The 25,537-nt window shown below is 37.6% G+C and overlaps 4 protein-coding genes across 4 annotated transcripts; all 4 read left to right on the top strand.

Annotated features, from left to right (window-relative positions):
* The first annotated feature begins 330 nt into the window (after positions 1-330).
* Positions 331-714, top strand: LOC135613219 (uclacyanin 1-like). Its single transcript, XM_065110315.1, has one exon. The coding sequence runs from the start codon at positions 331-333 to the stop codon at positions 712-714; it is 384 nt and encodes a 127-aa protein (XP_064966387.1).
* A 1,551-nt stretch (positions 715-2,265) lies between these two features.
* Positions 2,266-3,191, top strand: LOC103983732 (uclacyanin-3-like). The gene is made up of 2 exons (XM_009401006.3): positions 2,266-2,440; positions 2,551-3,191. The coding sequence occupies exons 1-2, from the start codon at positions 2,266-2,268 to the stop codon at positions 3,189-3,191; spliced, it is 816 nt and encodes a 271-aa protein (XP_009399281.2).
* Positions 3,192-4,680: 1,489 nt separating this feature from the next.
* LOC103983511 (mavicyanin-like) lies at positions 4,681-5,619 on the top strand. Its single transcript, XM_009400722.3, has 2 exons — positions 4,681-4,993; positions 5,151-5,619. The coding sequence occupies exons 1-2, from the start codon at positions 4,696-4,698 to the stop codon at positions 5,480-5,482; spliced, it is 630 nt and encodes a 209-aa protein (XP_009398997.2). The 5' UTR covers positions 4,681-4,695; the 3' UTR covers positions 5,483-5,619.
* Positions 5,620-6,833: 1,214 nt separating this feature from the next.
* LOC103983512 (ubiquitin C-terminal hydrolase 13) lies at positions 6,834-25,075 on the top strand. The gene is made up of 32 exons (XM_009400723.3): positions 6,834-7,032; positions 7,309-7,372; positions 7,559-7,706; positions 7,828-7,985; positions 9,241-9,506; positions 9,579-9,797; positions 9,882-9,990; positions 10,083-10,198; positions 11,500-11,598; positions 12,773-12,882; positions 14,283-14,357; positions 14,646-14,724; positions 14,817-14,963; positions 15,041-15,121; positions 15,206-15,325; positions 16,424-16,546; positions 17,782-17,859; positions 18,031-18,119; positions 18,362-18,470; positions 19,229-19,297; positions 19,377-19,487; positions 20,961-21,016; positions 21,114-21,291; positions 21,393-21,494; positions 21,566-21,637; positions 21,836-21,901; positions 22,341-22,406; positions 22,612-22,698; positions 23,244-23,360; positions 24,000-24,074; positions 24,157-24,243; positions 24,432-25,075. Exons 1-32 carry the CDS (start codon positions 7,003-7,005, stop codon positions 24,471-24,473), a joined length of 3,348 nt encoding a protein of 1,115 aa, XP_009398998.2. The 5' UTR covers positions 6,834-7,002; the 3' UTR covers positions 24,474-25,075.
* Positions 25,076-25,537: the final 462 nt, after the last annotated feature.

The following is a 25,537-nucleotide window of genomic DNA, read 5'->3' as shown; positions in this document are numbered from 1 at the left end:
TAGAAAAAATTGCAATCCATGCCAAACTCTCACATCCATTGGGGAAAAATGGAGATAAAAGTTTCATGACAAACATCTTAAACTATTAAAAAAGGGTCCAACTTATATTAAACTCTAGCACTCAAAATAGTGTGGCTGATTGAGGATTGAGTAGTGGTAAGTCTCTTTCAATGATTGAACAAGAAGAGCAAAACAAATATAAAGAAGAAAGAAACATATCTCAAGCAAGCAACAAAAAAAGAATCTTGGAAAAATATATTAGAATGGTTGAAGAATTAAACAATCATAATTTAGGTTTTCTCTTTAAATTTCAAACATCAAACTAGAGTGATGAATGCATGCGCAGTGTTCAAGTACAAAGCAGGGGCTCACAACGTCATGCAAGTGTGGGGAGTCGAATTCGAGGCATGCAGTGCAAGTGCAGCAGCCATTGTTTTTGCCACCGGCAATGACATGGTGGCTCTCGACGCCCCAGGAAAGAGATGGTATATCTGTGGGGTTGGAGATCACTGCAGCCGGGGCCAGAAGCTTGCCGTCGACGTCCTACCAGCAGCCATGAGTCCTGCTTCACCTCCTTCCTCACAACCTCCACCGCCACCACTTGCTCCTTCTTCACCACCTCCTTCATCATCCCGCTCGCCGAACATGATCGCAGCACGAACATACCACGCCCTGATGGCGGCGGCGGCGGCGGCCATGGTCGCTGCGGCATGAATGCTTCATCGGCTACCTTCCACTACGCTGCACTGTTGCAAGATTGATGTGTTGTGTGTCGTATGCTTGTCTCACGTTGGGCTCATCTTTCCCATTGAGGAGCGTAGACTAACTGTACTCAAAATGTGATGAATGCATTCGTTAAGCAGGAAAAATACATGACTCGAAATGTGTCATGGAAAGATGGATATCGTAAATTAGGGTAGATGCATTTTGGCTGGCTGTAAGCATATGCTTGAAGGAGAGGGTAAATACATGATCTGAAAGATACATATTAAAATGGACGTTGCTACACTGGTCAAAGCTTTCAATAAAGAAGAAGAGCGAATCTTTGTATTCCGAATATTCTTTCTTAGCTTGGGGGGGGATTTGAACGTGAGTTCCAAGGCATTGCGATGGATTAGTCAACATCACCAATATGTTTATTGATTAACTATGTATACTAAAATCTCTAAAACAATACAGAAAAAGGACTAATTGACCTTCACGATTGTATTCCTTTTTGTGTTCATCGATGAACAGAGCCATTATTATATTCTTTTGGAAGAAAAAAAGAGATAGCATATAATATTGTGGTGCAGCGCAACATGGATGCCTTCTCTTCCTTTCCTTTGTTTCATCAATTTTATTGTGCAAAATAAAAGTATATATGTATATATATACATATATATTGGTAAATTTATCAAAAAAGCCCATAAGTTTAAAAATTTTCAATGTCCCAACTTCAGAAAAATTTCATAGAATATCCCTGATCACATGAAAAGATCATTTTACTTCTCCATTGGATTCATCATCATCGTCGACAACCTCCCCTCGACGTCAACCATGGGCAAAGAAGAATGTGAATGACTTGCCCTCACCTACAGCTTCTGTTTTTAGTCGTGGAGGAGCTACAAGTTTCTATGAATATATTTTTTAAGTTGAAGCATTATTTAGAAAATTTTTAAAGTTTTAAGCATTTTCCACACACTGAGTAGTCTTATTTTCCTAAAAATAAGAAAAAAATGGAAAATAATATAAGAAAATTAAATATCTTAATGTTTTAGCATGGAAGCCCCAAACCGAAATGAGGCTTCGATGTTAACTCAATGTTGCTAGAGCTTATAAAATTAAATTTAAGTTTGATTATGATTAAAATATTTGACTATGATGATTTAAAATTTGTATTTGAGTGAAAATTGATTTGTGAAACTATAGTTCTTCTCTTCTGCGTTGTGAGCAGAATGACAATATTGCGTCATAGTCTCAAATCTCTATATTACTATCAACATCCATTGTGAGAAGAGTGCCAATGTCACTGTCTCTGTCCTCTTCGTTTTCTTCGTCCTCTTTGTATCGCTTGCTGCATGCTGCAGGCAACAGCTTACTCGAGGTCTAAGCTAGCTGGCTGCGCTGCATTGCCGCCCTCCGCCTGCTGCTCCCGATGACCTTAGACATAGTTCAAGCCAAGGTGTCATGCATATCTATATATGCCTGCCTCAGCCTGCGTTTCCTCTGCATCCAAACTCAAGGCTAGCTTTGAGGAGCTTCGAGCAGTCGAGTTTGGCTCCAATGGCTTCCCACCATATGCTGCTCGCAGTCCTTGTCATTCTCGCCGCCGCCGTCGCTGTGCCACAGTCTGCCATAGCTGCAGACTTTACTGTCGGCGACGACTCCGGTTGGCTCCCGAACTTCAACTACTCGTCATGGACCCAAGGCAAGGAGTTCAGGGTTGGCGACAACCTCGGTAAGCCATATCAGATGTTGAGAACTGCATAAAACAGATAGATACTTGTAGAGCATATGTAAATGGATCAAACACATAGCACGCAATGACAAGTGAGTGCTTTGGTGCAGTGTTCAAGTACATGCAAGGGGCTCACAATGTCATGCAGGTCGGGGGACCAGACTTCAAGGCATGCAATACATCAGCAGTAGCAATCAACACCTTCACCAGCGGCAATGATTTGGTGGCTTTGGACACTCCTGGAAGGAGATGGTACATGTGTGGGTTTGGTGATCACTGCACCAGGGGCCAGAAGCTCGTCGTCAATATTCTTCCAGCAGCCATCAGCCCTGCTTCGCCTCCTGCCTCACCACCCTCTGGTCCTGCTCCACCACCTCCTTCTCCACCACCCCTCAGTCCTGCTTCTCCTCCTACCTCACCTCCCACACCACCCTTCGCTCCTGCTTCACCTCCTACCTCACCACCACCATCGCCCTCCGCTCCCGCTACACCACCTCCTCCTCCTCCACCACCCCTCAGTCCTGCTTCTCCTCCTACCTCACCTCCCACACCACCAACACCCGTCGCTCCTGCTTCACCTCCTACCTCGCCACCACCATCACCCTCCACTCCTGCTACACCACCTCCTCCGCCACCTGTCAGTCCTGCTCCATCTCCCTCCACGTCTCGCGCGTCGGACAGAATCACGGCACAAGCATACCAGATCCTGATGGCGGCGACGGTGGCGGTGGCGATGGCCATTGCGGCATGAACAATGGATCAAGTTCCAGTAGGCTGCATTGTTTCCGGATTGATGTGTTTGTTCCACCATGTAATGTTTATGCTTGTCTCACAGTAGGGGATTAAGTTGACGCAACATCTGTTCCCAAATAAGATGTTCCTTTCATCATCTTTGTCACTGGACAAGTAATTTATCCGTGCTTAATGACTCCTAAAGCTCTTCTGTTTGCACATCTATATATAGTAGCTAACATCAAAATACAAGTTTATGCGGGAAACAGATATCAATATAGTCGATGAGTTAGTGAATTATTATACGAGAAATAATACATTTCAAGTTCAAACTTACCTATGAACGTCATGTAATAATTGCTTGGATGGACTTGACTTAAATGGTATGTTGAGTTAATTTTTATATCTAATTAGCTTCATGCTTGCATGAGCTTTAGATTTGAATATGGGGAGTTTAACTCTTTAAATTATGATATAATTAATTAAAGGCTATACATATAATCCTAATCGATTAGATAATATTTATCATATTTATTTATCTAAAATTAAGTTTAAGGTCATCTTAAGTTTTGAGAAAAGTCTTATAGCCATGACGATTTTATAGGAGGGGAAACCCAATGGTAAAGCAAGTATAAAAGAATACAAGCGTGGAACCCTCTAAACTAATGACCTCATTCTTGTTGTTAAAATAGCTTGAAAATTAAACGAATTATAAGAGAGAATTATTGACTAATACTAAAAAAATATATTCTCTTTCAAAACCGGTTATCCATTTTTTTTATTTTGTATATTTTTTAGAAAATTTGTATATATATATATATATATTTATTTATTTATTACCATTTTGATCACTCTTTCATTTTTTTTTTTGCTATTATTATCATCATCACCACCATTATTTACAATATTTCTATTAGATTAAACTCACATCTCCACATCCAATAAATTCGAATATTCTTATAGTTCTGAAATTATGTTAATATTTTAAATTAGATGAGTTTGAGTCGAATTGATTAGGACTACTTTAGTCGCGAAGATTAAAGGATTGACTTCTTGTTTTATTAAACATAATTTTTTTCATATTTTTAGGAAGCAAAATAGTGTAGCTAATTGATTCGCCAAGTACAATCAAATCATGTAATTTTTAGATGGAAGGTTGACATTCGAAACTTCATATTTTTGGTTCGCGATGATGTGAACAATTGTGTATTTTCCCTTAATAATTAGTAAAGTTTAGTTTGAACATTTATGTGAGATATGAACATTTTTCTTATACCATTTGATTATACTCTTACGGAAATGAGAGGAATATACCATATTAAGTATTAGAGCTCCATCGGCAATGTCGCCGGAGGAGAGGTCCGGCCATGCAGACAGCTGGTGTTCTCCTTGTCCTCTTCCTTCTCTTTGTCTGGCTTATATCTCTTGTTGCATGCTGCAGGAAACAGCTAACACAAAGCCTAAAGTAGCTGGCAACATTCCATTGCCGACCTCCGCCTGCTGACCCATGTATTTTTTGAACCATGGGCGTAGACAATGTCCAAGCCGATGCGCTATATATACCTGCCTCAGCCTGCCTTTCCTCTTCACCCAAACACCAGACCACATCAAGCTTTGAGAAGCTTACAGCAATCGAGCCGTATCCCCCAATGGCTTCCCGCCTGATGCTTCTTGCAGTTCTTGTCATCGTCGCCGCTGCCGCCATGCCTCAATCTTCTATGGCGGCAAACTATACTGTCGGCGACGCCAGTGGCTGGCGCCCGGACTTCAACTCCACCGCCTGGACCGACGGCAAGATGTTCATGGTCGGCGACAACCTCGGTGAGCAATTACGCTTTCTTTGCGGACTGAGCGGTGCCTTGCTCGAGTTTTCTTGCTGCTTGATGTGATGTGTGTTTCACTTTGGAGTTCGTATCCAACGCACGATTGCAAATTCATCGAACACGTAGTAGACAATGACGAGTGAGTGCTTTTGCAGTGTTCAACTACAAACAAGGGGTTCACAATGTCATGCAAGTGGGAGGAGCAGACTTCAAGGCATGCAACGCATCAGCAGCGACGATCAACACATTTACCAGTGGCGGTGATGTGGTGCCTCTCGACGCCCCGGGAAAGAGATGGTATATCTGTGGGTTCGGAGATCACTGCAGCAGGGGCCAGAAGCTTGTCGTCAACGTTATGTCGGGGTCCGTGAGCCCTGCTTCGCCTCCTTCCTCGTCGTCGATCTCGCGGAACGTAGTCGCTTCGTACGCGTACCAGATCATGGTAGCGGCGGTGGCAGTGACCACGGCGATGATCTTTGCCCGTTGAAGACCTTATTCGCTTTCAGTGTGCTGCACTACGGTGCGTGTTTGCCTTCGTATGGTGCATTTCTGCTTCTCTTGCGGTGGGGATTAAGTTGAGGCATTCGATTCTGGAATAAAACGTCGACGTTTCAATTAAGAGAAGAGCTTTTGTGCTCGTGTTATCGATATCATCTTAAAGATCATATTATCCTTAGCTCTTTCGTCTTCTCGAAAACCAATCGTGGCAAGTTTGGCAAAAGTGATCTCTTCACGGCTTTCATATTCCAGAAACAAGTCATACCATACTTAGCCGAAACAATAGTAGTAGTTCATGAACACCTTTGATCCGATTAACATACATCCACCACATATATTCCAAAAGCGATCTTTTTATGGCTTTAATATTCCTAAAACAAATCATACCATACTCAGCCAAAACAATAGCAGTTCATAAACCTTTCGATGATACATACGCGTATACGACATGTAAGGCAGATGGGTACGCAACCCTCTCACGCGGTGACGATATTGACTTTGACATAAATGTTAGTTCTTGTGGCCCATCGCAATTTGTCATCATGAGATGAAAATGGTAAAAATTGATTAGATATAGATATGTCCCTCACAAAAGCGTGCGCTTGTCTCTGATGCGACCACGTCGACGACGATGATGACGATGATGATTATATTGTTCGTTTTGTTCAATCCGAACGAGAACTAAAGGTATGACTAGCAAAGCATCAAGCAACATCAGTCAATAAAAATAACATGGCTTGACCGGCTTGGCTGTCGATGGCGTGTCGGACTTTTACTTGGAGACTCGGAGTCGTTCTTGTCGCACAAGTAATTATGACTGTTGGTGTCTGGGAGGTATAATTAAATTATTCTTAGCAATGGATTTCTGTAATTGTGCATTTGAGAGTAATGACAGTTAATTTAGCAAACGAATCACAATAATTTCGAATTCATGATGATAATTCTTTGATGTACATACATTATGGTATAAACAGCATCAGGACCAACCCGAATCCGTTATGGACCCGTCGGACTTCGATGCGGTTCCCAAGTGAGTCCGACCCGATTCCGAGAGAGACACATTCCCAGGGAAGCCAAACGCACGTCGTCTCAAGCTTCCGCCCACCGACCTCCTCCTGAATCACAAGGGGCCCACAGCACGAGCGGGTCCCCTGTCTCATTGGTGAGAGAGGAGAAACTCGTGGGGATGGGGCGCCTGCGACGCGAAAGCTCTACGAGTTCCCGTGCGCGAGGCACATGAGCCGTCGCCACACACGATCGCACCGAGGCCCGCATACGCTGCACGTAACGCGGGCCCCCGGTGAGTTCCCTTGGTACCCTATACAACCACAAGAAATCAAACCCGCGGCCGTCGTCTGTACCCAATTCCCGTTTCGGTCTCCTCGCTCGATCCCGTAAAAGGTCGCTTCCGCCTTCCCTCCCCTAATTCCCGTCCTCCACCGGCTATCATCCTCCGCCGCGGATCGGATCCTCTCCCGCTGCCGCTGTCGCCGCTGCGACCACCCACCCATGACTATGATGACTCCGCCCCCTCTCGAGGTACGCCTCTCCCAATCCCCACCTCTCCTCGCCGTTCACCGCCGCAGTTCTTGATTCGTTGGATGGAGGAGGTGCTTTGCCCTCGCGCCTTAGTCTTGCTCGTTCCAGTGCGATTCACGTCGGTCTTAGGGTTTGGAGTGTGTGCGGTCCCCCACGAATCGGGCCTAATTGGGACATCCATTGACCCTCAACCTGGATCCTAGGGTGTTCTTTCTGATCGCAGCAGTGTGGTTTTTGCTGGATCTGAGCGCTGATTGTTGTGCCTCGTTTTTGCAGCAGGAGGACGAAGAGATGCTGGTCCCGCACCAGGAATTCACCGAGGGACCCCAGCCGATGGAAGGTAACTGCTCTTGATATCGTCATTGTGTCTCCTGATTGATCAAACAGTCTAATCCTTGCTTCCGGAATCTCGTGATTTGTCCCCGTCAGCTGGAATTGCTTTTGGTTATGCTTCTCATCGCTTCTTGATCAGTGATGGTTTAGGGTTTTGATTATGATATGTTCTTCTGCTTTACGTTCGTGCTAGTTATACCAACCGAGACAGCGTCCGCACCAGAGAATCAGCAGGTGGAGGATCCTCCTTCGTTCAAATTTAGATGGACGATAGAGAACTTCTCCAGGTTGAACGTCAAGAAGCTCTACTCCGACATTTTCTATGTCGGAGCGTACAAGTGGTGAGCTGATATCTTTAGTGCCTCTTCATTCTCCATTTTCTACGGACATGATTCATCTCAATTTGTTAGGGCATGGAATTAGAAGAGATTCAAGTGCTAATGTTGGCTTTCATGGTTACAGGCGTGTGCTAATTTTTCCCAAGGGAAATAATGTTGACCATTTGTCTATATACCTGGATGTTGCTGATTCAGCAACCTTGCCATATGGTTGGAGTAGATATGCACAGTTCTCACTTGCTGTTGTTAACCAAATCCACGGAAAGTACACTGTAAGAAAAGGTATCTCACTTCTTCTGTCAATACATTCTTTTATCATTTTCTTACAGCATATAGTTCTAGTGTTGCACGGTGACATTCATGGAAATCTGTTATGGAGTATAACCAAGTACAAATTCAGCAATGAAACAAAATGGAGATATGTGGACACATAGGGGAAGAATATGTAAAAGGACAATATGATTCCTATGTTGTAACATTATGAGAATGTAAAACATTGGAATTTAGTCTGATAAGAAGTTTTAAGATCCGCTTCTTAAATGAAAAATATTTTAATATCAAGGAGTTCGGTAGGTGTTAAACCTGCAGACACACAGGCCTCTGGATCATCTTGTGTGTGTGATGGGTGAGCCTGTGTAACACGATAGTTACTTACCTGTACTATTAATTAGGCACCAGGCCAATATATATTTTCTTTTTCTATTGTGTTAATACATTTTCTATGTCAATTTACAAATGAGCTCTCTATACAATTTGTTTCCAGATTATTCCACTTCCACATCTATACTTCGGAAACATTCTCATTATCTATCTTGCTTCACATAATATCAAGTAAACCTTTTGCATTCTTTGGCCGCATGAGTGCAACCATCACCGACCATGAAAAACATTACTAGTAACACATTGTGTTCGTGGAAATGTTACCTACATGGCAGTTCCACCACTCAAAATATCATGGCAAATGACTTCTCAAAATTAGCTAAAACGCTATACAGAGTGGCTGAATGTCTTTTGGAAGAAAAAAATATGTTTAGATGACATTTTAAGAACCCAAATGTTGACATCCATTGGATCAAACAAACGAAATCCTCGAGGAATATTTGAGTTGAGGATGGTCTAAAAATTTTCCAGAAGGCTGATAATTATCAGTAGTTTGGACTTTGGACATCTTTATGAGTTAAGCTATTTCTATCAGCAGTTTGAGGACACTTCCATTTGATTTTTCTGAAATGTGGATGTTGCACATACCTGGATATTTTGATATCATCACAGGCTCTCTCCTTCTGTATTCCCAACTAGCGTGATCAATGCTTTTCTAGACCATGGAACGATCACCATTGTTTGTTGGAACTGCTGGTTCTCACAATCACTTGACATGGATTGTCAATTTTCTGATAACATGTTTTATCAGGATTTTGCATTAAAAAAAAAAAAATTTAAGCGGATTTTTATCTCTTTTTTTTTTGTTAAAAATATATGTATGATAATTGTTGGTACTGTTGGCACTATTGTTGACCTTGATCCTTTTTCTTTGCAGAGACTCAACACCAATTTAATTCACGAGAAAGTGATTGGGGGTTCACTTCATTTATGTCTCTGAGTGAACTCTATGATCCAAGTAGAGGATATCTTGTCAATGATACATGTGTAATTGAAGCTGAAGTTACCGTCCGTAAGATGGTAGACTACTGGAGTTATGACTCGAAAAAGGAAACGGGTTATGTTGGTCTTAAAAATCAAGGGGCTACTTGTTACATGAATTCTCTTCTTCAGACTCTCTATCATATTCCATATTTTAGAAAGGTAGAACTGACTGCTTATTTAATTTTTGTATCATCAATTTGTTCAATGAATCATTACTTGCTCATATTTCAGGCTGTTTATCACATGCCGACGACAGAGAATGATATGCCATCTGGAAGCATCCCCCTGGCTTTGCAGAGCCTGTTTTATAAACTTCAGTACAGTGATAACAGTGTTGCCACAAAAGAGTTGACAAAATCTTTTGGTTGGGATACATATGATTCTTTCATGCAACATGATGTCCAGGAGCTCAACAGGGTTCTTTGTGAAAAATTGGAAGACAAGATGAAGGTTAGAAAATTCTGCTAAAAGGTGTTACATCGATATCCGCTCATATTATTAATCAAACTGTTGCATTTCCAATATTTGTCCCAGGGTACTGTTGTTGAGGGCACAATCCAGCATCTGTTTGAAGGACATCACATGAATTATATTGAATGCATAAATGTAGACTACAAATCCACCAGAAAGGAATCGTTCTATGGTCTGTAGCTGCCATTAGTGTGCAAGTATTTGAGTAGACTTTTTCTTCCATTATTATTTTTTATTATATCAAAGTTGTATTTTTTTTTATAGATCTGCAGCTTGATGTAAAGGGCTGCCGGGATGTTTATGCTTCATTTGATAAGTATGTTGAAGTCGAGCGGCTGGAGGGTGATAATAAATATCATGCAGAAAATTATGGCTTACAGGTACATTGAACCAAAATGCTAATCTTCATATGAACTCATAAACCAGCATTTATAGCGTCAGTGGAAGTACCAGATCTTTAAAGCTTACTTTCTCTCTATGTATAAAAGTTTTCTTTTAGTAGTTTTTGGACAATCTTTTTGTGTCTTCACCTTGTATAGTGGTTTGAGGTGTTGGTGTTCTAACTTAAAAAAGCGTCATCATTAGATCAAACTCCAAATATCCATGGTTCCAAATAAATAATCAACATTAATGAAAATATAACTACCAATATGATTACAACTAGGAATTTTTTTCTAGGGTATCATTTAGAATAAGTTGTTTACTTTGACTGATATGTTGAATGCTATCAAGACTATCCATTGATTTACTTAGCCCCCTTGGTTCTGCTTCCCCTCCTTTAACAATACTGAGTCTCTTCTCCTAACAGTATCAAATAGAACATGTTAGAACAAAATCTTCTTCATGTAAAACCTGTTTGATTTAGATCGGGAAAATCATACTGATTTTATGACATCGTGTGCTGTGGCTTGAATCCATAGTCAGTCCTATTTTTTCCATTATTTTACTATCAAGTAAATTCCATTCAATTTTATTTGCATTAGCTCACACTTTGATGCTTTTTATACTTCTTGCTTATATAGTTTTGACCACGATAATAGTTATAGTTTGATTTAAACTTCATGGAACAATGTCCAGTAACCATGAATGATAATACCTATTGAAATGCATAATATACCCTTCCTGCGTGCGACTCACTTCATTTTCATATAATGATGCACAATACTAGCTTCAGTGCTCATCCACATCACTTGTGGCAGTATACATATTTGAAACATTTTCTTTTAGCAATTAGTGGTTGATAGTTTTTAAATATGTTATTTAAAGGCCTTCTCGAAGGATCAAGAAAAATGAGGAATGGACACATTATCTGATATTCTCAGAAATTCAGATCAAGAGAAAAAATTGAGGAAAAAATGTGTTATCTGCTATTCTCAGAAATTCAAGCTTGTATTGACTTTTTCATATTAAAAAAAAGAAAATTGAGCCATTGCCAAAGAGATACCAGTCTAGGAATGGTCGATGCACATGGTCTTACCTATATATATGTCACCCAGACGCTACTAACTTAAATCACAAAAGAGTGAGTTAAACATGATACCGGGGCTTAAATATGATGCTAAGGCTTGCCCTCTAAAATGTGGTCTTCTACTTGAAAAGAAAAAAATTCAATTTATTCTTCTGAATTTCAGTTTTGAATGAGAATTTTCTTTTTATGACTCTATGATTGTGATTCTCTCAGGATGCTAAGAAAGGTGTTCTATTCATTGACTTCCCCCCTGTTCTGCAACTTCAGCTAAAGCGCTTTGAATATGATTTCATGCGTGATACAATGGTGAAGGTTAGTGATTTGGCAAAACTGTAGATGAACATATACAGAGCAGCCACTAAATGCGTGATACAATGTTATTTTTTTTCTTGGAGGCATTATGATTTTGACTTTTACATCATTGTTTATCGAAGAGATTGTTTAAAGAGATTTAGTCATACAGGGAGGAAGGATTGGCGTCTTGCTAGTTCATATGCTACCTACCTTTAATATGACTTTCTTTAGGACACTAAATATGAGCCGTTGACCCTTTCATTGCTGTGGTTTTCGTGATGCTCTGTTGTGTCTTTTGAATGAAATGTATGTCTAAGAGGTCACATCATATTATCATTTTCAACCTTATCAAAATCACTAGATACCTGATGAAACATAGAAGACGAGGAGAATCGGCAGTTTCGATTGTGCATTGCTGAATCACAAAATTAGTTGCTGGTAATTATCGTGAGTGGGCAACAAGAGCTTCTGATATTTGTTCCTTGGTTGCTCTTACTGACAGATGAACCACATTCTTTGATCTCTTGTTGTTTCTTTCTGATACATTGCAATCTTTAACCACATTCTTTCATCTTTTGTTGCTTCTTTCTGATACATTGCAATCTTTAAGCACCAGGAAATTTTCTCTATGCTGAATACATATCATAGTAATGTTTGCAGTTTCAGGCAGGATATAAATATGATTTACTCTGGACAGACCATTTCTAATGTTTAAGGAATTTCTGAGTGGGATGGTTATATGGGCTTGCTTCATGTGGTTATGTTGTTTTGGAAGAATTAGAGCTACTTAAGGACTTTCAACTGAGTTAACTCTTTGAAGGGGAGATGATTTCATGGGCCTCTCCATAGAGTTTATAGATGGAAGCTTGCTTAAATTTATAAATTGCACTAGCCATACTGACCTTGATGAACATTGATTAAAGGTCTTGTCTGCCTTGGATATCATTTATCTCTTTTCACTGCTCTCCACTTTTATGTACTTAATATCATAAGTATTTTATATTGTTAAAAGATGTATTTACAGTGTATTCACAAATAACTGTATTTGCCATACCTTCTAAACAATTATGAGAAATGACTTTGAGCTTTTTTTTTTTTGCTTCTAAACAACTGTTATATATTTTCTCTATTATTATTCTTGGAGCTTGAATGATTTTTTTCATATCTATGACCAATTATTTTTGGAATGCAGATAAATGACCGTTACGAGTTCCCACTTCAGTTGGACCTTGATAGAGATAATGGTAAATATCTTTCTCCAGAAGCAGACAGGAGGGTTCGTAACCTCTATACCCTTCACAGGTAACCATCTTTTTCTTTATGGCCATGTATCCATTTAATACACTAGGGTTTATTTATGTGCATTAAACAAGCTTCTATGCTTTTGCTCTCTTTCTCTGTTTTTTTATTTTTTGCTTGGTGTTTTGAAGCAGAGGAAAAAATTAGCTGCTGGCCATCATATTATTTTCCTGGTACACTTGGTTCTGTGGAACATTAATTCACTTCTACATGTGCATCATTTGAATGAAATCTGGACTTGTATCTTTGTTATACTTGTTCTTAGTTTTGTTTGGCATAGTTCTTTCCAGATGGTCTATGCTTCTGATTGACTACAAAACTGTTTGTATTCACTATTAATATTTTTTTCTTCCTGATTTTGTAAGCATCTAACAATACCTGGCTTTATAAAATTTTCATCAATAAAAGAGGCATTGGAGGTATTGTAGAACTTGAGGTTTATTCCTGCAGTTGTTGTCTTCATTCCTTCAATCTCCTGATCAAACACTCCCTACTGGTCTTCTTCTGGTCTCTAAACATTGCACAAAGGACATGACACCTGTATCCTCATCTAGTAAGATTTGGTTTTATTTTGAAGAAAATACAATAGCATTGGTACGCCACCTCCTGGAATATCACTTTAATTATGATTTTTCAGGTGAGGTCCTTAAATACCTTATATTGTAGCTAGATTGGTCCTTAGTTTTTCGGAGTCATTTCAGCAGTTGAGATATGTAATACAAAATAGTCAGTGGAGTATATCTTTTGAGATGATCACTATGTACAAAATGGTCAGTAGATTAAAGCTTTTTGGTGATGACCTCTATTGCTCGACTGCTCGAGGTAGGTACATCCAGCAGAGACCCACCAGTCTTTTATGCTATTTTCAAGATGACATGACTGATATATTTAAATCACACTGATACTTTTGAACTGCAGAAAGATGTCTACTTAACATCTTGGTTTTCGCCAAATTCCACTTGTTGACAAATAACAACTGTCTCAAAATGCATGTGGAAATAAAAGCAAGAAACATTTGTAGTTCAAGCCAGGATCATTTTTTTTATTTTTTCTCATTTGTTCAGACTTCAGAGTGATATTTTTTATTGAATATATGGGTCTATCTTATAAGATTATTTTGCCAGTATCCTTATTTTATAGTATGACACTCAAAAAGTTTTATATGCAGTTGAAAACATATTATCAACAGATCTTCATGCCTTGTCAGTATCTACTGCCTACACCTAGTTGATTGTTAATTAATTACAGTAGTCAATACTCAAGTGTCTAATATGAATAACTAGTTATTAGCAACAGTAAGGTATAATATGTTGCCTAGTCATTCATGCCAAAATGTTTTATGATCTGCAGAATTTGGTTATTATAACATGATCTATTGATTTGTTGTTTTTTCCTTTTTGCAGTGTTCTTGTTCACAGTGGTGGAGTTCACGGGGGACATTATTATGCTTTCATCCGACCAACTCTATCAGATCAATGGTATTTAGCCTTCACATACCCTTTCCCAGAAGGGCACTACTATTATGTGCATGTGGTGTAAAAACTTTTAAAAGAACCATTAAGCAGCCACACCTTACGAAATAAATTTTGGACTGTGATCAGTGGCAACTGCTGTTCCTTTTGCTGTAAATTGAACAAGAGTTGTATTTTGCTCATTGTCTGATGTTTACCAGTGATTTTCAGTGTTCTTGCCCATCTTTTAACTGCTTACTACATGGTAGCAAATATTTTTTATAAACATGATGGTTAAGAATAATTTCTTTTCAGGTTTAAGTTTGATGATGAGCGAGTAACAAAGGAAGATGCAAAAAGGGCATTGGAGGAGCAGTATGGTGGTGAAGAAGAGGTTTGAACAGTAACCATGGTCTTCTTTGATGCTAATGTCTTCCTTAGTTCCATTTATATTCTACTTTTAATTTTCACCACTTCTATCAACAGTTACCTCAGACAAATCCTGGCTTCAATAATCCTCCATTTAAATTTACAAAATATTCAAATGCTTACATGCTCGTATATATTCGCGAGAGTGACAAGGAGAAAATAATGTGTAACGTGGATGAGAAAGACATCGCAGAGCACCTTAGAGTAAGATAGTATTTGAAAATTCATTGGTTATTTGTTGGTTGTATTTGAGATATTCACAATTTAATATCTTTCTACAGGTAAGATTGAAGAAAGAACAAGAAGAGAAGGAGCACAAAAAGAAGGAGAAAGCTGAGGCTCACCTTTATACCATCATAAAGGTCTACCATAGGGTTCCTGTGTTCTGAAATAATTTTTATTCCCTCTCCTTCAGTTTAATGAAATAAATCTTTTGACCTGTGCAGGTAGCTCGGAATGAGGATTTGGCAGAACAGATTGGAAGGGAAATATTTTTTGATCTTGTAGACCATGACAAAGTTCGGAGCTTTCGTATCCAGAAACAACTGCCATTCAGCCATTTTAAGGTAGAAGTGATTAAGTTAGTTGAATGAAATGCAAATTGCTAATAAATTCATCAGGATGTTTATGTATGTGTAAACATCTGGTGGATCCTTCTGATCCCTGAAGAAAATTTTTATCTTATTTGCTAAGTTGCATTTTGATTTTATAAACCTTTTTGTGTAAATTATATATTGTCATGGATATGTTCATTAGACACAGGAACTTGAAGGTCATTGTGTTTAGAAGTTTCTGATGCACGTTTCAGCTAGTTTGGTCAATAACAGTCCAGAACCATAGGAAGTTGTGGAATAAAAGATGTATATATAAAATATATTGTTGTTTGAAAGGACATAAAGGTCAGGGAATATAACATATGAAACTGAGAACTGATTCCATTAATCTGCAAGGAGACAAGAGGTGCAAATTTGAGTTGTAGTTATTTGGCATTCAGAATTTTCAATCCATTGCTCTGTCTCTGGGAGGTAGTATGCTATCTTCAGTATTCGGTACATCATCTTAATGGATGATATGGGGTACATTTCATTGAGGCCATTCTGATTTCATCATCTTTTTGCACTCCATCCTTCTGGGCCTGTGGATTTTTGGCTTTTCTTTTACATGCTTGATTGTGCATGTTTGCTTCAAACAAAGATGTCAGAAGAAGAATTCAGTCAAAAGTCAGAAAAGCTAACGTAGGAATACTCAATTTTATGTGCATAGTTATGTCCTGAGTCCTGATATCCATTGTGGTCTTTTTTGCTTGTATTGTGAAGTAAAATTGACAAGATACAATCATCTAGCTGTCCCAGCTACTCCTCTTAGAAGGCTGGTTTTCTTTATACCTTGTGCAAACCCCTCAATATTGATATATATATATATATATATATATATATATTGAGCCTCAGGGTCTGTGATACTCAAGATAATCTTGGTATCCTTTCTACCATTCACAAACCGGTCATTATTGAGGTAAATTGAACCTCAAGATCTGTGATACATAAGATAATCTCCATATGTCATTGAAGATTTTGCTGTTAGTCTTTAGTCATAATGCTGCTTCTGTTGCCCTTTTGGAAATTTTCTTGGTGACATCATTGGTCCCATAAAAATGTACTTGGCAGGAGGAGGTGGCCAAAGAATTTGGGATCCCAGTGCAGTTTCAGCGCTTTTGGCTGTGGGCTAAGAGGCAAAACCATACATACCGTCCCAATCGACCTTTAACACCTCAGGAGGAAGTACAATCCGTGAGTATTTATTTATGCAACATCGATATGTTGTTTTCCTTTTTTGTCAATTTTGTGGATCTTAAACTTATTCATCCTCTGCATTCTTTCTCCTTTTCTGTTTGGTTTTCTAATATCGATCTGCCTTTAGCAATACATGCTAATTCCAAAAACAGAAACTTTTTTTATCCAAAATTTGAATGGCATATCTATTTGTCATCAAGATGCTGCACTTATGCCAACCTGGGTACAATGTCCCCACATGAACATGAAAAGATGCAATTATTAGAGCTGTTTGTATTTAGATGTGGTGTGAGAACTGGGATAACTGAAATCTGCTCATTTCATGATGAATTCTTTGGTTGCTGTTTTTCAAACTTTAAAAAATTAATAAAGTGAATACTGAATAGTGAATACTGGTATTTAGAATAGTCAACTTAACCCTTAAATTTTTCAGGGGCAATGTGGGCGATAAATTGGCTGTATTGGGGCACACATGCATGGGTCCTATGCACCAGGTCTGTGGCTGACCACATCACCACTGAAAATTTCAAGGGTGATTCAGTCCACCTAAAGTAGCTTTTTTTTCTTAATAAAGTGTGGTGATCATTTGCCTTTTAGGACCAAGAGATTTGGGTCCTGACCTACTACTCACTGGCCAAATGGTTGTACAAACTCCAAACCTTCATGAAACTTATCCATTGGCATTGACAATTAGTAATGTCTGTTCTGTATTGCAAGTATAACTAGGTTCATTATTAAGTCCTATTGTCTTTTTGTACTTGTGGGCTGTCTTTGTGATTCTTCTGGAATCATAAGTTATTGTTCTTATCCTTAGCATCATTACTTATCATAATTTGGTAGTTTTGGAGGCAAGAATTACAAATTGGTTCAGTCTTGTTTCAGAAGACTTCAGACTTATAATGAGATGAAAGTTTATACTAAAATTTTTGTTTTACACAGTTTTTCTCATTCCAGCTTGTGAATTCCATGTTATGTGATGGAATTGGTGAAGCCTCACATTTTAATTTTTAATATTTATTCATTTCATTTTTATTTGATGTCTGTGGTTGCCTTTTTGTATTTCCTACTGAGTACAGAATGGTTGTCTTCATGTATCTAAATTAATATCCATTATCCGCTGTCTTTTCTAGATGGAGTGTAACTATGTGTCCTACTTGTATAGAAAAGCTATTTTTTGAGTTCCATTTGGTCAAGAAAAAAGCTGCATGTCTTATGCTTGCATACATGTGCAGGTTGGACAGCTTAGGGAGGTATCAAATAAGGCACATAATGCTGAACTGAAGCTTCTTTTGGAAATAGAGCTTGGACCGGTAATATACTTTTGAGAAATTTGTGCAGTCTACATATGTTTGGGTCTCTTTAAAGCATTCTGCACTCATACTTCGTTGTATATATAAATATAAAAAGATTCCAATAAAGGCTCCAACCATTTATCATATTGTCTGATGCAATTTTCCAAATATTAATTTGTGACAACATAGGATCTTCATCCTCTTCCTCCACCACAAAAAACCAAGGAGGATATACTACTATTTTTCAAGCTCTATGACCCTGAAAAAGAAGATCTGAGGTACTTCTATTTTTTTATCTGCTATTTTTTGCTTCACTACAAATTTACTCAATTGCAATCCAAAAGGTGTGGCTTGGTACATGAGGTTCCCAGAACGGTGGTACATGTGGGGTGTTGATGTATACTGTTTTTCCTTGCAAACAAGGAGGCTATTACATGACTTGTGTGGCGAAGGCTTGTTCTCATATATCTTGCTTCATTATAATCTCATATATTTTATTTTCTTTTGTGGTTGGATGTAGATTTGTAGGAAGGCTATTTGTGAAGGCTTTAGGAAAACCAACTGAAATACTTCTAAAATTGAATGAAATGGCTGGATTTTCTCCAAATGAAGAAATTGAACTTTATGAGGTTAGTTATTTATTCATTGTATTTAATAGTTTCCATCAATTCTTTATGTGTTTAAGTAATTTGTCCTTTAATTTTTGGAATGTAAATGGAACAAGTATAACACCAGATACATGAATAATCATACATACATTGATTATTTTTCTGCGATGCCAATATTAAGTTGGAGGTTTGTAAAGTCTTAAAAGTCCTATCCATGTAATAAGCTGGTATTAGCATTTACCATATCTGTTATAAAAAATGTGGAAATGCTTGCAATAATTATATTTGGATAAAGGAAACAACAAAGTGGAAAAACCTCTCACAAGTGTTCAACTTATCATTGTATGGTGTGCCATGCATTTCGGTGACTTTCATGTGAAAAATCCGATGATAATACAAGATGGGTATCTCATTCTTAAGGGAATTTCTTTGTTTAGTCTGCATATAGAATTTTAATATAAAATTATGGCATATATTCATCTCATACAAGGAAACTACTCATTAATATATTGAACATATGATATGAATTAATAACTAAGATTTAAGTTTATAATTGACTTAGAATTGTAATGTACCTAAACATGAAAGTACCTTTTCTTTTTTGTGTTAGACTTTGATACAGATATCCTATCATTATCTTTATATTACTTCAAACTGAACAAAGAACACACTCAAATAAGATATAGCAATATTCATTTATACCCCTATTAATAGTTTGGATACGACTGTTATTATAGTCCAAGGAAGGTCTTTAATCTCACTTTTGCTCCAATATTTAGGAAATAAAGTTTGAACCAAATGTAATGTGCGAACACATCGACAAACGGATCTCTTTTCGATCTAGCCAGGTCTGTAATCCTTTGATTGTTTGCTATGGAATTTCTTGTTCTGTTCCAGTTTTTGGTTTATCTGGAACTCTGGTTGCAGCTTGAAGATGGAGATATCATTTGCTATCAAAGAGCTTCCGCATTACAAAATGGTGACCAATATCGATATCCTGATGTTCCTTCTTTCTTGGAGTACGTTCGTAATCGCCAGGTCTGCCTATTCTGGTCTTGTATGAATGGCAATCCTAGCAATTTTGTAGTTTCTGTCTTCGGCGATTTCTTTACAGCACTATCTCTAGCATAGATAGTTTAAGTAAGCTTATTCACAAATTTAATTGATTTAGGAAATCTGTCTGCCTATTCTGGTCTTGTATGAATGGCAATCCTAGCAATTTTGTAGTTTCTGTCTTCGGCGATTTCTTTACAGCACTATCTCTAGCATAGATAGTTTAAGTAAGCTTATTCACAAATTTAATTGATTTAGGAAATCTGTCTGCCTATTCTGGTCTTGTATGAATGGCAATCCTAGCAATTTTGTAGTTTCTGTCTTCGGCGATTTCTTTACAGCACTATCTCTAGCATAGATAGTTTAAGTAAGCTTATTCACAAATTTAATTGATTTAGGAAATCTGTGCAAGTTTCTGGGAGTATGCTTTTCTTTTATCAGGTGCAGTGTGTTTATGTTAAATTTTCTTGGTTATATATATTTGCAAAACTTTTTCCAACTAATGTAAAGGGAGATCAAATTGGAAAAGAAAGTAGGTCGACAAATAGCAGGAGTAAAAGCACTGTCTAGATTTTTTTTCTGATTTGATGGGACTCTGAGGTGCAACCTTGTATTCTTGTCTCGTATTCTTCTCCAAAGGAAAAATAAATGTTTTACAAAGGTAATTTTTTTTATTGGAAGAATTTTCTTCAAAATTGAAATGCAACCTCATGTTATTCACTACTACCAGATAATAGTAAACCTCCTTTTATTTCTATAAAGAGGTGCAGCAATGTTTGTCGAAATGTATTTCTCTTTTTCAACTTAAAACGTTGAGAGGGAAGAATCTAATCAAGTTAAAACTACTTGAGTTTCAATCTTTTCAAAAGATGAGAGAGCAGCATATGGATGTGGACCATGTTTTCTTGTTGAGTGATATGGCTTCTTGTTTAAATTAATTTTGTGGATGGAAAGAAGATTTGTCAAAGTTATTAGATTTTGGTTTTTTTTTAATTTTAAATTTGAACTCTGTGTATGGTTATTTTATGTTGGAAAGAGTGTGGATAGAACCTTGTGTTTATAACAATGTATAATAGCACAAGCACCTGATTGTAGAGGCAGCACTAGATTAATTGCATGAAGACCCACAAATAGTTCAGCTTATTTGATCATTTGAGATTTTTTTTTATTCTGACACTGATTGAAAAACTATTGGTGCACTTTTGTTTTTTCTTCTTGACGGTTCAATTCTATCTATGCAGTAGTATATGGATATCTTTTAATGATACCGTGGCATTGTCACACACACACACATGGAACTGTTGCAATACTCAGCATGTTGGATGCATATCCAATTATCCCATTCTGTGATTTGATTTTATAACCTGAATTAGTTCCCATTGGAGTTCTGTTCTAGCCTGAGCTAGGTAGTGTTTTTGAAGGGTTGGTACTAAAGCATTGCACTATGTGATGTCATAGGTTGTTCACTTTCGATCATTGGAGAAGCCAAAGGAGGATGATTTTTCTTTAGAATTGTAAGTGTTTGAAAACATCATCACTCCTTTAAGTCTCTGGGATAAATTCTATTTTCTGGCCTTTCTTCTGATATATTATTCTTTTTCACATTTTAAGGTCAAAACTTTCTACCTACGATGATGTTGTTGAAAGAGTTGCTCGTCAACTTGGTCTGGATGATCCATCAAAAATTCGTCTTACATCTCACAATTGTTATTCGCAGCAGCCTAAACCTCAACCCATTAAGTTCCGAGGTCTAGAGCATCTCTCAGAAATGCTTGTCCACTATAACCAGGTTGTTCAACTAAGCAAATAATTTATTACCAGAACCAATTTTTTACTAAGAGAAAACTGTCTTAAAAACTAACAAACTTTTTATGGTGTTGGTTGGAGCAGACTTCTGATATATTGTACTATGAGGTATTGGATATTCCTCTGCCTGAATTGCAAGGTCTGAAAACTCTTAAAGTTGCATTCCACCATGCCACAAAGGATGAGGTTAGTCAAATCTTTTCTTTTCTTGTGATCAATATTTTCTCTATTTTCATCCTATAACTTTTTTGTATCAGGTGGCAGTCCATAGCATCAGGCTTCCGAAAAATAGTACTGTTGCTGATGTAATCAATGATTTAAAGACAAAGGTAATTTTATGTCTTTTTATCCAATTTGTTATACTTTTAACTATTTAGGGAGGTGAGGACATACTTATTCACATTCTTGCCAGATATTCATTTGTGATAGAAGAGTGAGACATTCATCGATCTCCATTTGCTTATTGTTTTTACTTGGTGCCCCTTCTCATGGCATATATTGTCTAATGTTATTTTTCTTTTAATTAGGTTGAGCTCTCTCATCCTGATGCAGAACTCAGGTTGCTTGAGGTCTTCTATCACAAGATCTATAAGGTACCATTTCTGGTCATTTATATCTAAGCAAAACTACTAATATATCTTGAATATTTCAAACTGGATTCCCAGTATCTAGGTTGCTTTATGTAACGAACATCCATAAATCCTTGAATAATCAACCCTGAGCACCACTTGGCTACAGTCCTTGCTGATCGAGATTAAACTCAAATGTGCCTTATTTCAGGCTTGTCTATTGGAGGAAACACTTGTACATGAGCAGTTAATATATGACTTGATACAAGGGTTGTGCTTAAGTGTGAATGTCTTTGACTAGCATGCACTAGTCATTGACAGTTGTTTTAAAGTTAAAACAACATAAATTTAGATATATACCCTTTAGGCAGAACCTTCTAAGGCTTCAGTCTTTCAAATTGAGACCATTTTGGTCGCCTAATGACTTCTCTTCATGGTAGTTTAATTCTTGTGATTAATGCAGATCTTTCCACCTGGTGAAAAGATAGAAAATATTAATGATCAGTATTGGACTTTGCGTGCAGAGGAGGTGAGTCACCACTTTTTCTTGGGGTGCTTTCATGTCCTACATTTTTCGTTGAAATTGTTTTTTTTGTTGTTGTGTTAATATAGACCATTGAGTTTGATGTTATCAGCAAACATATTCTACTGAGGCCAAACTTAAATAATTTTGCATTATATGTTGGAGATATAGGAGATCTTGTTTCTAAGAAATTATTTGTACGCCATTGCAGATTCCAGAAGAGGAGAAAAACCTTGGTCCTCATGATCGCTTGATTCATGTTTACCACTTCACAAGAGATCCTAATCAGAACCAAATGGTAAATATTTCTTGGGCTTGAATCAAGACATTTTGCTACTTAACAAAATTGAAAAAAATGGTATCTTTTGTAATAATGTTAGGTGGTGTGCTTTGTGTTCCGGTCAACAAATTTTTTTTATTGTCTTTATCATAATTATTTTCTTGAAAATATGACCTATAACTAGACCCTTGTGCCAAGCCAATGCAACGTTGCATCACGACTGTCCATGCTTGTCATGTGCTAGGGCACGTGCGGTTACATATCTTATGCCTTCGTGTCATTTTCTTGACTACAGTTTGTCATTTTCTTGCTTTACTTTTGTGTTGCTGGTGTCCTATTACACCTACATCATTTCTTAAAAATGTCATCTTTGGCATTAGTTTTTTCCATCCAGTTACAGTAATTTTCCATTTGCTTAGCCATGCTTGTTATTTGACATATATTTTTACGATTCATTTTTCTTTCCTGTTATCTGGGTGTAAGCAATCAGCAATTTAAGCCAGTTTCAGCTGAACAACAGTTTTCCTGCGAATTCCATGTCATTATTTTATGTTTTTTTGCAGCAAGTTCAGAATTTTGGTGAACCTTTCTTCTTGGTTATTCGAGAAGGTGAGACTTTAGCTGATGTCAAAATACGCATTCAAAAGAAACTGCAAGTTCCAGATGAGGAATTCTCAAAGGTATTTCTTCCTTTATTTTGATCAAGTGCTCATTCATATCATATTTTGTCTCTGTCTGTATTCTGCCACTTCCATTTCCTGTTTCATGAAATAAGCTCAGCATTGTATATCTGTTTTTACTCTATTACCATCTTTTATCTTTGTTAAGGAGTATTAACTATTATCAATGAATTGGCCTCATTCTGAACTGTGTAGTATGTATTCTTGCAATCTTCTAGAAAATATATTGTCACAATGCTTGCTGTATATGCCCGTTCGGTGAAGATGGAACACTGTTGATTTCCAGTTCTTCGCCACAATGGGAGTCCAAATTGTTTTGGCATCAGATTATTCAAATTGTTGTGGTATCATATTAGGGATAAGTCATTTGCTGAGCTTTTGTCAGACTAATCAAATTGTTGCGGCATCATTTGCTACATGATTGTTAATATTCTGAGCTTTGAAAACCTGTATTCAGGTCAAGTAAGTGGTGCCATTGTCCCTCAGATGATGAATATGTGCCATACAGCAGTATGATAATACTGAGAGACAGACCCTCCAAAATTACTTCGTTTGCAATGATTGCTTGCATAATTTGCTCATTTGCATTTTGCCACCAATTTATCATGAAATCTGATACAATTGCTTATGTTCAATCAGTGGAAACTTGCTTTCATATCACTTGGACGCCCTGAATACCTCCAGGATTCAGATATAGTATCTAACAGATTTCAGGTGGGTTTATTTAGGTGCCTCTTTTCTTTTTCTTTTCCAACTTTCCAGCGTCATTTTCTCTGACTTGATTCATTTGTTGCAGAGAAGAGATATTTATGGAGCCTGGGAGCAGTACCTTGGGTTAGAGCACTCTGACACTGCTCCAAAAAGGGCTTACACTGCTAATCAGGTAAAATGGCTATTAGTCTGCAGGACCTGTTGGGATTGTGGGTGGATCCAGCTATTCAGCTTGGAGGATAGTGTCTTTGCCATCAATCAATCCCTTCAGCCACTTGTAGATGTTCCAACACATTGTCGCAAATTATACCTGCCTCCGCATGGTCATTTGTTTTAAACACAGTTGTTTGTTTCCTGCAGAACCGTCACACGTTTGAGAAGCCCGTGAAAATCTACAATTGAAAAGTGGCCGGATCTCCTCCCATGGCATCATCCAATGCTGTCACCTCAGGTCCACATGGATAGGAGAGAACCAAAGTGTAGAATTTTGAACAATAAGATTGCAGCATTAGTGAGGTGGGGACTTTTGGGAGATTCGCCACCAAAATTTGTTGTGGTGTAATGTGTGTCAGTGTTAGCTGGGGAGGACTCGGGAGAATGCTTGATCATGAGTTCTTTCTTTTTAACGTCTGTCTCGGCCTTGTTATAAAATTTTCCTTGTGGCTTTTTTTCTTTTTCTTTTTTCTGGTCAAGCCCATGTCAGTTAGGGTTTCCTGCCCTTGGATCCAGTGTAATTTTAGTACATAAAGATTTTGGATCGGAGGGGGAGGCACATATAGGGTATAGCTGGTGTCTTTGACTTCCTTTGGGGGTCTTCGTCCCCATCCTTGTTATATTTCCATAGTTTTCTTATTCATCATCTTGGTCTTTGAAAGAATGTGGGGTTGTAAAATGGGATTATTTGGTGTACCCTGGGTTTCCTCAATGACTCTCTACTAAGACCCTGTAAAAGAATTGACTTGTGCTGGAGACTCCTCTTCATGTATGTTCTATTGGGTTACACATTGCCTTGTGCTTGCTTCCTTAAGGCTCGACCCCAAAGTTGCTTCTGTGTATGTACTGCTTACCTTAATTGTCTACGTACGCTGAGCCTATTGTTCGTGACCCCAAAGTTGCCCGGATCATCGAATCTCTAAAATCGACAAGCGAACACGATATATATATATATATATATATATATATATATATATATATATATATATATATATATATATATATATATATATATATATATATATATATATATATATATATATATATATATATATATATATATATATATATATATATATATATATATATATATATATATATATAAACTTTTCAAGTTAATTATCCTTATATCTATACTAACACATTAGTTAAGTGATAAAAGAGTCATTTAAAATCTATATCAAAGTCTATGTAAATGCAAAATAATATCACTCGACAACTGCATCATTATCTATCATCATCAATTAAAATGT

The sequence above is a fragment of the Musa acuminata genome, chromosome BXJ2-5 (assembly GCF_036884655.1).
Source record: "Musa acuminata AAA Group cultivar baxijiao chromosome BXJ2-5, Cavendish_Baxijiao_AAA, whole genome shotgun sequence".
NCBI classification, from domain to species: Eukaryota; Viridiplantae; Streptophyta; class Magnoliopsida; order Zingiberales; family Musaceae; genus Musa; species Musa acuminata.
Note: the sequence above shows the minus strand (reverse complement) of the source record. Positions and strands in the feature narration are given on the sequence as shown.

Excerpts from the sequence above, each read along its gene's own strand:
- LOC135613219 (XM_065110315.1), top strand. The coding sequence starts at position 331 with ATGAATGCATGCGCAGTGTTCAAGTACAAAGCAGGGGCTCACAACGTC.
- LOC103983732 (XM_009401006.3), top strand. The coding sequence starts at position 2,266 with ATGGCTTCCCACCATATGCTGCTCGCAGTCCTTGTCATTCTCGCCGCC. Across the intron at positions 2,441-2,550 it reads CAGGGTTGGCGACAACCTCG|TGTTCAAGTACATGCAAGGG; the intron begins GTAAGCCATATC and ends GCTTTGGTGCAG.
- LOC103983511 (XM_009400722.3), top strand. The coding sequence starts at position 4,696 with ATGGGCGTAGACAATGTCCAAGCCGATGCGCTATATATACCTGCCTCA. Across the intron at positions 4,994-5,150 it reads CATGGTCGGCGACAACCTCG|TGTTCAACTACAAACAAGGG; the intron begins GTGAGCAATTAC and ends GTGCTTTTGCAG.
- LOC103983512 (XM_009400723.3), top strand. The coding sequence starts at position 7,003 with ATGACTATGATGACTCCGCCCCCTCTCGAG. Across the intron at positions 19,298-19,376 it reads TCTCTTTTCGATCTAGCCAG|CTTGAAGATGGAGATATCAT; the intron begins GTCTGTAATCCT and ends CTCTGGTTGCAG. Across the intron at positions 22,407-22,611 it reads GGACTTTGCGTGCAGAGGAG|ATTCCAGAAGAGGAGAAAAA; the intron begins GTGAGTCACCAC and ends ACGCCATTGCAG.